This window comes from Xiphias gladius, chromosome 3 (assembly GCF_016859285.1).
Source record: "Xiphias gladius isolate SHS-SW01 ecotype Sanya breed wild chromosome 3, ASM1685928v1, whole genome shotgun sequence".
Taxonomy (NCBI): Eukaryota; Metazoa; Chordata; class Actinopteri; order Istiophoriformes; family Xiphiidae; genus Xiphias; species Xiphias gladius.
The window spans coordinates 14,013,574-14,026,660 of NC_053402.1; the positions used below are offsets into that span (position 1 = coordinate 14,013,574).

Below are 13,087 nucleotides of genomic sequence, written 5' to 3' on the forward strand. Positions count from 1 at the left end.
ACTGTGCCTCAACTCTAAATACCGGCTCATAACTCCTCCGGATTGGTCTACATGTTTTAGTCCTCTCACTTTTATGTTTGCTGTAGAAGATATATATGAGATATAAGGCTGTTATTCATTCTGCACTTTGCCAAAAACTTCACAGCATCTCTGCCCCCCTCAGTTTCTCAACAGTTTCCATCTAATCCTCCTCTCCACTTTGATTTTCACTTGTCTCCTTTAACTTATTTATGTAGAGCCCCAATCTGGTCGTTGGCTGTTTGCTGTTGTCTAGACTGATGTGTGTTTGTTTGCAGTTTGGCTCCTCTTATTGATCACAGCAGATAGCATCCCATTTTGTTTGATCAAATCTGCACAGCAGAGAATTTCCTGATCCCCATCTCACAGCTGAGGGAAATAGCGGGGATGGTCCTAAATCTTTGGGTTTTTTTGAATTTCTGTACAGTATGTATCACTCAGCACTGGTCTTCAGGCCCCACATGCATGTATTTCGGCACAAAAATGCGAAAAAACGAACGTTAAACCCAGGTCACAGATTAAGAGGCTAGATCCACACGAACACTGGTGGTGAGCAGTTCCAGAGAGTTTTAATTGGAGGGATTGAGAGGTGTAAGTGTCAAGTGCTTCATAAGAAAAAGCAACAATTGGAAAAAAAAAAGGCCACAAAAATATTACATAGTTTTGTGTGACAAATATTGCCCATCTTTTTTCTCCCTCTAACCATCTGATGACCCCTGAGATTTATCAATGGACCCCTGTCGCAGACCCAAAGGAGGAGAACCACAGATGCCAGAATGTCAGCAGTAATATGTTGATGGTATAATAAATCTATCTGATCTGATCTTATTTTATCTCATGTTTCGTGACCCTGGGGTGTTTTTTTTTTGTTGGTTTCCCCCTGTCTATGAGGTTATTCCTCACGACTCTGGTATTAAGTGGGCTGTATAAGCCCAACTTGCGTGCCTCTTGCAGCCTCCCGGTGACAAAAGTGTGTCCGGGCCTGCAGGGCCACGTAGCGTACTGCGCAGCGAGAGCGCCCCCGGGTGGCTCGCCGTCGTAGTTACGCCCACCAAGAGCAGTGAACCGCGAGAGAGGGAGCGAGTGGGCAGGATCGGATGTGACCATCATCCGTTGTTTTGGACCTACAGGCCCGATCCGTGCGGGAGGCTGCGGCGCGTTTCGGGGACCAGGGAAGGGACGAGTCCGGGTTGGTACTTTGATTCTGGTCAGTTACCAAACACCACCGCTGCCGTTCTTGCTGTTATTTCGTGCCGTTACATTCGCACCGCGCTGGTCCGCTGGGGCGACCCGCCCTGAAAAACAGCGACGGGTCGGATGATACTTCAGTGTTGCTGCACGTCGTGACACCGCGGCGGCTCGTGGAAATGCAGCGTCGTTGTTTACTCTCAGCGGCACGGGAGATGCGGTGTGTGGCAGCCGATCCGGCTCCGTCCTCGCTTGGGCAGCGACACACGAGCTGCGCCACAGAGAGCGCAGGCTTTTCGCCTGAGAGGAAGGCACCGCACCCCGCTGAGCCGACTGTCAGTGCAGCGGACGCAACCTGGATTGTTTAAGGGGCCAGAGAGCGTTCGTTTATAAAAAAATAAAATAAAAAATCAGGCAAACAAATAGGGACCGTGAGGCCCGATGATAGGGCGGCGTCGGTGATCTGCAGAGAAACTGCACAATCACTGATGGTTAAGCACAACGAAGGCCTTTACTGGGTCACAAAACAAAACAAACAAACAACAAATAAGCACGGTAATAATCGGGATTTAACCCCATTCGCGAACCACTTTCTGATAAGGCACCGTTTATAAAGAGTTTATCAGCGACAACGAAGGGCGTTGTTCATTAAAGCATTGACTAACGCTGTGTGGATCAGGTATAAGGCATTAATAAGAACAACCTCTGGGTTGCCGGTATTCCTCCTTTGATTCATTAGGGGGACGACTGCAGAACCCACCGTTTATTAACATATAAGATTGCAGGTGACTGAGCAGTTATTGCTAATTTCATTCATTAGAGACTGAGACCCTTCATTAATGTAATACAACATTTATAACTGCAAACCGAAAGACTCATCAGAAAGTGTGAAAGCCGAGGTTTATGAATCAATGGTTGTTCATGGTTTACCTACATGTATGGCTGCATTCATACTGAAAAGAAACACACAGCCATGGTTTTACCAAAACATTTTTATCTCAACAGGGCACAGCAGCTCTCACCATCAGCGTTTTACGTCCACCGTGTTGCTCTCTCTGCATCTGTACTGTTTTAAGTACAGAAACAGACAGCTAGTCGAACTCTACGCGTCAGGTACTAAATGTTTATACCATAACAAGTCTGTAGTTGATAATGTTAATGAGCAGGTTATAAATGGATTCTGGTCCAGATGTCCTGCAACTTTAATAAATGAATAATAAACTAAATCAAAGAGGTTTGGTGCTGGAGGAGTAATGTCTACAATCTGGCAACCCAAAAGTTGCTCTAATTAAGGGATTATTATAACCGATTTTTTAAAATGACACATTATAAACCCTTTATAAATGGTGCCTGAGAAAGTGGCACCTGTAGTACTTGGTATAGTATGTGGCACAATTATTACATCCTTTTCTCCTCGAGGATCCAAATTCACATGCTAAATGACTTAACTGATCTTTATTACTGAATGTTATGGTCGTGTTTCATATGTCCAAGCATTAATCATACGGGGAAATGCCAAATAAATTATGAAGCTGACCAACACATTAACAAAAGCAACACATACTAGCGCCCTCCTCAGATTAAAAAATCCTGAAGTGGCCGTAGAAGCTTTTCTCTTGTCTCTCTAGAATCGAGACAGATGCATCTATGAAGGCGGTATTAGTGTCTAGTGGATAGCAATTATCTACATCGTATCCGGTGTCTCTGCTGATGAATGCGGTCATGAGGGAGGATGTCATTAAACTTAAACGAACCTGGTGCAGTCCTAAAAACGACGCTGCACTGTAGATGTGGCGAGGACACGATACACATACAGTTCACCACACAAGTCTCTGTAGTAGCTAATCGAGTCATAACATAACATGGTATAAATGACAGCAGTGGTTAAGGAAGAGAAAGACACATGTAGAGAGATCTGGGGACAGGTTGAGGTCCTGTAACCTTTTTAATATACCCTGTCCCACCCGTGGGACTATTCGGCCTCTGGGCGGCTACTTCAGTTGTTTTTTGGTCTGTACCAGACTCAATCTTCACAAAACCCTGAACTTCATAAACAACCAGTGAGCCAGCTACTTCCAAAAAAGAGGCAAAGACTATGTCATACCACTTGAAGTGCACTAAAAGACCTACTTCTTTATGAAAACTAGCAGAGATTTTCATTCTTTGTATGTAATTGTCATAATTTGTTTGTGTTTCATTTCAGAATTTATTAATATTGCAAACTTGTAAGATATTAAATAACACTGACTTGTTTCTCAGCCTCTTCTTCATCTCATCGTCTTTCACAAATCCCCCTGTGCATCGTGTTTGTAAGCTGCTTGTGTTTTTTCTAGGAGTACACGTTGATCCTTGCTGCTCTGACAACTTGACTCGGATCTGGGTCACGCTTCAGTGTCATAATGGGCTCCTCCACCACATCTGCCGCCCTGTTATGTCTGCTGGCAGGGGCTGTGGCAGCCATTCAGACCCCCCAGACAGGTGAGGAGGCCGGCTCGGAGCCAGATGAGACTGCAGAGCTCAAAAAAACGATGGCGTAGTCTGAGCTGTAGAGAGAGGGAAAAGAACTATCACGCTCTGAGTGAATGCTGCGTTTTTTATTCAGGGAGTCAGCCTTTGTAAAACAGGAGCTTTAGTTTCAACTGAGACGCTGCATATCTGGCCAAGTTTAGTTTTGTTTATTGGTTGCAGCTTTATTTATTTTTGCCCAATTTCAAGGCAGGGTCATACAAGGTGTATACTAGATAGCATTCAGCTTGCTTGATATCTTAATGATGAATATTGTATGTGGCATGCAAAAGTTTGGGCACCTATGGCCAAAATTTCTGTTACTGTGAAAAAAGACGTTCAGGAAGACTTGGCAGACTCTGGAGTGGCGGTGCACTGTCATATTTGTGCAGCAACACCTGCACAAATATGACCTTCACGGAAGAGTTAGCAGAAGAAGACATTTCCTGGGTCCTCACCACGAAATTCAGTATCAGAAGTTTGCAAGCCCGATGCATTTTGGAAACAAGTCCTGTGGACTGATGAAGTTAAAATACAACTTTCTGGTGTCAATTAGCACAGGTATGATTGGAGGAAAAAAAAAAGGCTGCAGAGTTTAATCAAAAGAAAACATCCTCAACTGTTAAGCACGGGGGGGGGGGGTGATCATGCGTTTGAGCTTGTGTTGCAGCCAGTTTCACTGGTAAAGGGAAGAAAGGATTCAATTAAATACCAGCAAATTCTGGCTTCTACAACAGGTTGATGATCCTAAACACACCTCAAAATCCACACTGGACAACCTCAAGAGGCGCAAGCTGAAGGTTTTGCCATTGCCCTCACAGTCCCCCGACCTAAACATCATCGAAAATCTGTGGATAGACCACAAAAGAGAAGTGCATGCAAGACGGCCCGAGAACCTCACAGAACTAGAAGCCTTTTGCAGAAAGAAAGAGCGAAAATCCCTCGAACAAGAACTGGAAGACTCTTAACTGCTACAAGAAGCGTTTTCAGGCTATGATACTCGCAAAATAGGGTGTTACTAAACACTGACCATGCAGCGTGCCCAAACTTTTGTATCTGGCCATTTCCTTTTTTGTTAATTTTAAAACTATAAAAGATGAAACCATATAATAGACAATAGAACAGAACAGACAAAGGCAGCAAATGGTCAGATTTGGCAGGCTGAATTCTTTGGCATTTTTGGTTGAAAAATGACTCCAATGATAAATCCAGATTGTTAAAACAGTTGCTAAATAATTTTTGTTGGTCACCTAATTAATTAACAGGATAATTATTTCAGCTGTAAACCAATAAATCTGAATCAGAGTCTCTGAAAAAAAAAAAAAAAAACAAGTTCCAAAGACCAAGAAAAAACAGCAGTTGTGGCAAAGAATTAATTTTCTATTGCTATGAAACAGAAATGAGCAAACAAATCTTAGTATTTGTGATTCAGCAAAAGGATAAAATATTTCAATGCTACTGTTTTACGAACTGTCAAAACTATAATTGTTTAGCTCATGACATCTGCTCAGGTTCAGGCCTCTATGTAGGCAAGCAGCCGAATTCTGCTTGGCACATAATCTGCGTAGGCGAACGGGTTCAAACCATCGTCTGTAGTTCAGTCTGTTCTGCGTGAACCAGCTGAGGCATTAACTATTCCTCCAGTGTTTTTGGAAAAGGAGCAGGCGAGCTCGGTGATCGCCCGTCAGAAGCGGAACGTCGACGGCAGCAACCCTGCCCAGCCTTCCAGCCTTGAGCAGGTTTGCATGGAGAGGGTGTGCAGCTACGAGGAGGCCAGAAAGTTCTTCCAGGACTCGTACCGCACGGTGAGCTCCAGGATTTCACTATGAAGTCCTGCCTTGCTTGAAGGCACTGTGTAAATGACAGAGAAAGCCACTGAGCAGCTTCAACTGCGCACTTATCTCGCATATTTTCTCTTGCAGGATATCTTCTGGTCTGTCTACATTGGTAAGTGCTACGTTAAAATGATTTCCCATCAATGCACAGTCATTAGTTGTGCATTAGATCTTCCCAGACTCGCTGTCTGTGTCTAGATGGAGACCAGTGTGCAGAGAACCCCTGCAAGAATGGAGCCCTGTGTTCGGACAGCGTGGGAGGCTACGACTGCGTCTGCAAGTCGGGTTTCACGGGGGTCCACTGTGAAAAAGGTGAGGTGGAGATGCAAGCAAGTTGTGTGTGTTTGTCAGTGTTAATTTACTTTTCATCTGGTGTGTGACCGCTGCAACCCTCCCCTCTCTGTTTTTTTTTTTTCTGGTGCAGACCAGACACTCTGCATCCTGGAAAAGGACAAGGGCTGCTCCCAATTCTGCAAACCAGGCTACACGTCCTACCAGTGTTCCTGCGCCCGTGGGTGGAAGCTCAGCCACGTGGACAGGAATAAGTGCGAGCCTGCAGGTACGTCTGTTTCCAGGGTTAAGAGAGGGGGAGATGTAATCTAAAGAGAGAAAAGTAATCATAACCATTTTACATTCTTCTCTCAGTCACATACCCCTGCGGTAAAGTGAACAGTTTGAGTCGGTGGAATGACAGACTGTCCAGCAACACCCGCAGCAACTTTGAGGGACTTAGCTGTACTTCTACAGAGTGTCCCTGGCAGGTAGGAACACACGCACTCACACACCGTGACACATTACAGTTACTCCTTTAGGTGTAACACAATAAACCGTTTTTATAGTGAGTCCCTCCAACAGTGATACGCAGTCTTATGGCTGCACATTCGTGAGCCTCATTGTGTGGTTTGCAGGCTCTCTTGAAGAGTTCAGAGTCAGCAGCTTTCTGCAGCGGAGTCATCCTGAAGGAGAACCTGGTCTTGACTTCAGCGCAGTGTGCCAAAAAATACAGCTCCTTCCAAGTGGCCGTTGGTGAGTAGACAAAACAATAATAATGTCAATAATAATTTGAAAGCAAATATGAAGTTACTCGAACACTTACTAAGGAATTTTCCATTTCCAAAGCAAAGAAGGTGGATAGTGTGCGGTTGGGTATACTGTAGGTGCAGGACGAAAGCAGCGGACAAAACAAAAAGGAGAAGTAGTCTGCATAACCGAATCAGACAAGCTCCCAAAAAATTGGTGATGCAAAATGTAGATCCATTATCTCCCCAAACAAGTTTTGTAAGCACATGAAAAACACTTAAAGAAAGGACTGTAGCTCACAAAGGACATATGTAATACACATTTTAACATTTTTCCAATACACGTTTATTTCTCATTTGGGAAAAAAAAAAGTACAATGTAGAGATTATACATGAAAAGAAACACATCTTTAGATAGCCTAGGTTTGGCATCAGATGGAGACGAACCGTTAAAAGAGGTGAAGGAAATGACAATTTGTATTTATAGTTACACATAAATACAAGGCTTATGACGCAGTATTCAATGTATATATTCAAAATGTTTCATGTTGGAGAAGTTTTTCTCCAGATCACCACCCCAAGGAGATTTTAAACTTTCTTAATGCCAGTGTATCTCATGCAGCTAACGGTAACTGTATGTCCCGCCTGTTTGAAATGAGCTGCGATTGGGCTGTGTTGATCGCCAGTCCTGATGTTACTGCGTGTGGGAAACAGTCTTATCTGGCTTCGATTTTCCATTTTTGCCACAAAATTATCTCTTGGTTGACATTACATTTTTAAATGTGAAGCAGATGTTATTATGCAGTTTGTAATGGCAGGACAAAACATGACAAAACACACAAGTGGAAATAAAAACCTATGATTTGAAATGTTATATTTGAAATCACGTGACTTAAAAAAAACAAGTATGTTAACATACTGTATGCATCCAACATGTGTCCCATAAAAGTAGTGAAAATAGTGAAAAATGCCTGTTATAACTTCTTAGAGCCAGAGGTGACATCTTCATATGTTTTGTTTCATCCTATCAACAGTCCAAATCAAAAGATATTCAGTTTACGATCACATAACTCACAGATAAACTACAGATCTTCACTTTTGAGAAACTCTAAACAGCAAATGTTTGGCATTTTTGCACAAGAAATTACAAAACTAATTATCTGACTTTCAAAATAGTTGCAGGGTGATTTTCTGTCGATCAGCTAATCGACAAATTTACCAATCGTTGCAGTTCTGTGTGTTAGTATTGTGCATGAGCTTGAGAAACGCCATCAACCCGAATGTCTTCCCTTACCTTCATCTCCCCAGGCAAGCACAGCACCAACTATGAAAGTGGAGAGCAGACGCTGTACGTAAAAATAACTCACTTCCACCCGCGCTACGTGGAGGGACGTCCTGAAAATGACCTGGCTCTGATTGAGCTCCGCGACCGCATCGCCTTTAAGAAAAATGTGATTGCTGCCTGTCTGCCAGACAGAGACTTTGCCGAGAGCATCCTGATGACGGGAGAGTTCCCCGCTGTGGTCACTGGCTGGAAAACACTCGACCAGGTGTCTACTTTCCAGGGCCCTCTCACTCTTAATCATCTGGTGTACAACCGGCTGCCTCAGTGTCTAGAGACCCACCCCAACCTGATGACCAATAAAATGGGCTGCACCGCTCCTCGGACCAATGCCGACTGCACCATGAGCTCTGGCAGCCCCTTGCTCACGCTGTACAGGGAGGTGTTCTTCCTCACTGGGGTGGTGAGCCAGCCGCCAGGGGCCGAATGTAGCAAAGGCTACATCTTCCAGAAAGTGTCGCGCTATCTCGGCTGGCTGCAGCCGCTCATGAGCTCCCTTTAGATGGAGCAGTCAGGGAGAACATGAGGGTTGTTGGTTATAGATCTCTAATAATGCAGGTGAATATATATATATAATAATAAAAACAGGGAATCAGATGAATATTTCCATGTATGCACTTCTAGCTCAATCTTGTCATTTGTTTTGCATTTCTGTCTTTTAATAATACCCATCTCATAATGGAAAAACTATCATAACAACATATAGTCTCAGTCTGGGTGGTTGCTTCCCATCTCTCATTATGGACTTCCTCAATTATCCACAAGGTGGCTCTCTGTTAACATTAACGAAGAAGCATGTACCCTATGTGTCCTGCAACCACAGGGCAAAACACAGCAGCAAAGATGAAGTGAATTATTCAGCGTGTGTTTTGTGGCGTGGACATACCTTTTAATAACCCTTAAGTGCTGTTATCTTGAGTGACTATTGTACTGGTTTACACGCACCTTGTAACATTCCTGGTAACCACTGTTCTATGAATGTAATAAACCCCAACACAACACCTAATGTAAGTACTCTTGTTGTTTTTGGATGAAGTATACTATAGTATTTCTGGAAGATGCTAAGGAAAAACTGTTTTCTGGGATTTCAATATCTGAACATTTGGAAATACCATTAGATATTATAAGATAGGTGTAGATTTTTTAATTTCAAAATTTTACATTTGTTGCCAAGAGATACACCATCTTTCTTTTGAGTGTTTTCCACAACCCCAAACTACACCCACCAATATCAAATGCATCAACAGCTCCCACACTATATAAAATAATGCCAGTTATAGTGAAAAATGAAGCTTTTAAGCTTTAAAAAGTAGAGGGAAGACTAAGGGTGTTCATACTTGAGTCTGGACAAAAGTGTTGGACCAACCGAAAAAACACAATAGTAACGAACTAGAGACCATCTTGTGATAGGATCACAACAATCCCAATGCCCATCAACCTGTTGTCGTTCCGACCAATGAGTTCTCAGTAGTTATTACAAAATGATTACATGAGAACTCAGTACATATGGGGCGGATCACACCCATCTTTGGACTCGGCCTTCATTATGATCTCAATTGCACATCTGTTTCGTGACTGCATCTTGCCCGGTTGTAATGCATGTGACAAAATCTGTCCACAGAAAGACAGACAGGCAGACAGACAGACAGACAGACAGACAGACAGACTAGACATAGTAACACCTGCCAAAGTACTCAAAACTGCCTCTGTGGTAGCTCTTGCTACAGGAGGTGTCTCCAGGACCACATCTTGATGACACAAACAGACACAAACACATGAGGTGAAAACAATACCAGCCATGCTGTCGCAGCTGGTTAACATAAGGGTAAATCCAGTCAAAAATCAGGGAACAAGCATGTTTGAGGTTAACAAGCAACAGAGTCTTGAAGTTATTAAAAGAAGTAATAGATCTGAGTGAGTTAGGCAGGTCATTCCAGTCTGATCGTGTTATAAATTCAAAGGCTCCTCTATTTCTGTTTATACCAATCACGAGTATATTCATGCAAACTTTCAAGCACAAAGAGAAAAGCACCAAATCTGCAGTTCTTATAATTTTGGTGCAGCCTTATTATCGAATGAAAAAAGTGCAGCTTTTACAGTACATTTTACTAGTCGTATATCCCAGGTTCATCCCATGCCCTCACTGTCACATACCCCTGTGTTGTCTGGCAACATTTCCCACAGACACTCACCCTCTGCAGTTTTCTCACAGCCTCCCTGGTGAACAAGGCCAGGACCATGTCATGCAGGGAGAGAAAAGGAGAGGTAGAAGAATGGGCATGAGAGAGAGTAGGAGACGCCACATAACAAAAAACCTGGCCTGCCACTTTTGATCGGGCGCTTGAAAAGGACAGCTCTTAGAGCTGGGGCCCACATTGGCTGTTGCCATGGTACTCACCTAGGAGATGGCTCCTTGCTCCCAAAAATGGCTCTGCTCCTTTACTGGGTCGTCCAGTGGAGATTAATTTGAGGAGCTCCTTCCTTCCTGAATCTGGTCCTGCTCTCTGGTCCTGCCAGCTCCATTTATATGCTCAAGCTTACCTATACAAACACACTCTAAGCAATGTTCAGCTATACTTAAGCTTCAGCTACACTGAGCTGCTGAATTCAGCCTGTTAAATGTATCACTTAAATATCAAACAACCGATGCATGGATTTCATTTTATTCCCTGAATCAAGCCTAAAATCTGAGCAAATGGGGACACGAGCGCATGACATGAATGCTGAGTGGGGGAAAAAAATAGCAGGAGGCAGGAAACAGAGGCCGAGTGAGAGATGTTTGACAGGCTGAGAAAACAAAGGGCTGAGATGAAGAGATGGAAGATGGCCTATAGATGAAAAGACAAGACAGGAGACCTGGGATTTGTGATGTTGACACAGAAGAGAAATCAGTTATTGTGTGGACGGATTGATGGACCTACACTATATTAGACATGAATGAAAAGGCCTCGGAGGGACACATTAGCAAGGCCATTAGTGATGGGGGGGGGGGGTTTGAAAGCACACATTTCCAAAGTTTTCACACTGCACAAATCAAATGTTACTACTGCTGGACAAGACGGCTGCAAAGTGCTGTAGCTGAATTTGACTACAATGTGTTGGTACATCTGGCCACTGCCCTACTAAATCAATAATCCTTTACTCTCCCCAAACCTAAAAAATAGTTGCATGCTGTGACAACAAATCCTCCCTACCCTATGTGTGTGTGTGCGTGTGCGTACGTGCATGTTTGCACATATATGCATAGTGCATTTGTATCTTGTGAGCCAGGGGTGCGACATCAAATGAAAGACTTTGCAAAGGATTATCTGTCTCTGTGGAGTGTGATTCCACGCAGGGGGTCAGCAGTATGTCTAAGTGTTTAAGGCAGATTGACTGAGTTAAAATCTGACCGGCTATGTGCGTAATGAGCGCTCTGCTATCTGTGAAGGCATGCCATATGATCTTGTCCAGTAATCCCCCCTTCCCAAAATCCATGTCCCCAATCTTTTCTCCCTTCAGGATTCCACAGAAAAAGGGGGCTCTGGAGTCAGATTGGGTGGCAAAGCTTCTCCCCTCCACCCCACTCTACCCCATCCTGTCTCAAACTCTGCCCCATGCCAGACAGAGCAGCTTCCACTTGGCTGGGTAATTGTGTGGGAGGGTGGACGTAACGCAGGACCTCGAGAAGTTGGGCCTGGGCAGGGAAGAAGTGGCTGAGGGAAAAAGAGAGAGACAGGCTGTGGACTTTAATATAACTCAGCTGTAGTCTAATTTACTCTGATATTATTATTTTTTTTTAGCAAGAGTGTAGTTATATGTACACAATTAAAATGATAACACGCTAATGTTTAGCAGGTATAATGTCCGCTTTCTACATTTTAGTTCAGCATACTAGCATGCTAACATTGGCTAATTAGCACATATGCCTCGTTTTGTTGTATTTGTTAACAGCCTTATGAGCAGCCAAGTGTGAAAAACCATTCACGCCAGCCACTTACTTGTAATCCCGAATCAAGATATCGGGAATTTCTGACAACTAAAATGTCCCCAGTGAAGACCACAAGTTGAAATGTCTGACAGAAACGTTGTTCTTAATACTGCAAGTGTTGCTGGTTTCAACCTCTTCAAATTACAATGTCTCCCACTAACTTGATGAAAGGTAACTCTGCGCATATCAACAAACAAGCAAGTTCCAACATGGCTGCGAAGCTATTGCTGGCGATTACATTTAAATGAAAAGAAAACCAAAGAATCCCAAACACCGTCCATTACTTGGGCTCCCTTTATTATACTCGCTATTATACTCGCTACTCGCTGGTTTCACTTGTTGATGAACTACTAGATTTATGTGTCACAACAAAAGTAGATAACTTAGGATATTTATCTGGTTTGACTCGAAGGCTAGAAGTAGGGGTAACCATCCTAGAACCTGCCCATATATTAATTAATTTCCCTGTTCTTCCCATTCGACCGACATAATATGAATGCAGCATGAAGACAAAGTATAGCTGAGGATGATTCAAATTTGCCCGGACGATGGCAATATAATTTATCATAATCCATCCACTAGTTATTGAGACCTTTCCCTCAAAACCTCAAATGTTAACCTCACGGAGGCACTACATGAAAAGGATCACCAAATAACGCAGGGTTCATCCTCTGGAGTTCATGAATGTCTGTACAAATTTTGTGCCAATCCCAACTCAAAGTTTTGACTCCACATCAAGTGAGACAGACTAGTAGCAGCAACTGGGACTAAAAGATGTCCCTGCAGGCAAATCAGATTCTTACTTCTGCTAATCTTCAGTGTTCCTTCCTGTGTTCCATCTTCATCTTTTCTGTGTTTGTTGACATTTTTGCTCCACTGTAGAGCACCCCTTTTCCACCTTGAGACACCTTAAAGCCTTGAGACTGGCTTTAAAAACAACATGTCGCTTTCGGCATGTGGACTCTGCGGCTGGTTGAGAGAGGAGGAAGGTAAATCCTGGAGCTGCCTTTATTCCACTGACCTCACCCTGACCTTCCAAGGGTTAAACCCCGTTTAGTGCCATTGAGAAACCTGAGGAGCTGACAGAAAGGTCTCCAAGGCTCACTGAATGAAAACAAGTGCGCTACGGTCCATGTGGTGGTCAGATAAGACCTCTGTGTGTGTGTATGTGAGTGTACGTGCATGTGTGCAAGCAAGAAATGTGTGTGTG

At 43.5% G+C, this 13,087-nt stretch overlaps 1 protein-coding gene across 2 annotated transcripts; it reads left to right on the top strand.

Annotated features, from left to right (window-relative positions):
• Window positions 1–1,074: 1,074 nt before the first annotated feature.
• On the top strand, window positions 1,075–8,906 carry proza (protein Z, vitamin K-dependent plasma glycoprotein a). Of its 2 annotated transcripts, none has more exons than XM_040124318.1 (9): window positions 1,075–1,225; window positions 3,540–3,684; window positions 5,356–5,516; window positions 5,634–5,658; window positions 5,745–5,858; window positions 5,971–6,105; window positions 6,192–6,307; window positions 6,455–6,572; window positions 7,874–8,906. In XM_040124318.1, exons 2-9 carry the CDS (start codon window positions 3,606–3,608, stop codon window positions 8,407–8,409), a joined length of 1,284 nt encoding a protein of 427 aa, XP_039980252.1. In that variant the 5' UTR covers window positions 1,075–1,225; window positions 3,540–3,605; the 3' UTR covers window positions 8,410–8,906. The 2 variants fall into 2 exon arrangements, with proteins under 2 accessions (XP_039980252.1, XP_039980253.1); XM_040124319.1 differs by having other exon boundaries at window positions 1,075–1,207.
• Window positions 8,907–13,087: the final 4,181 nt, after the last annotated feature.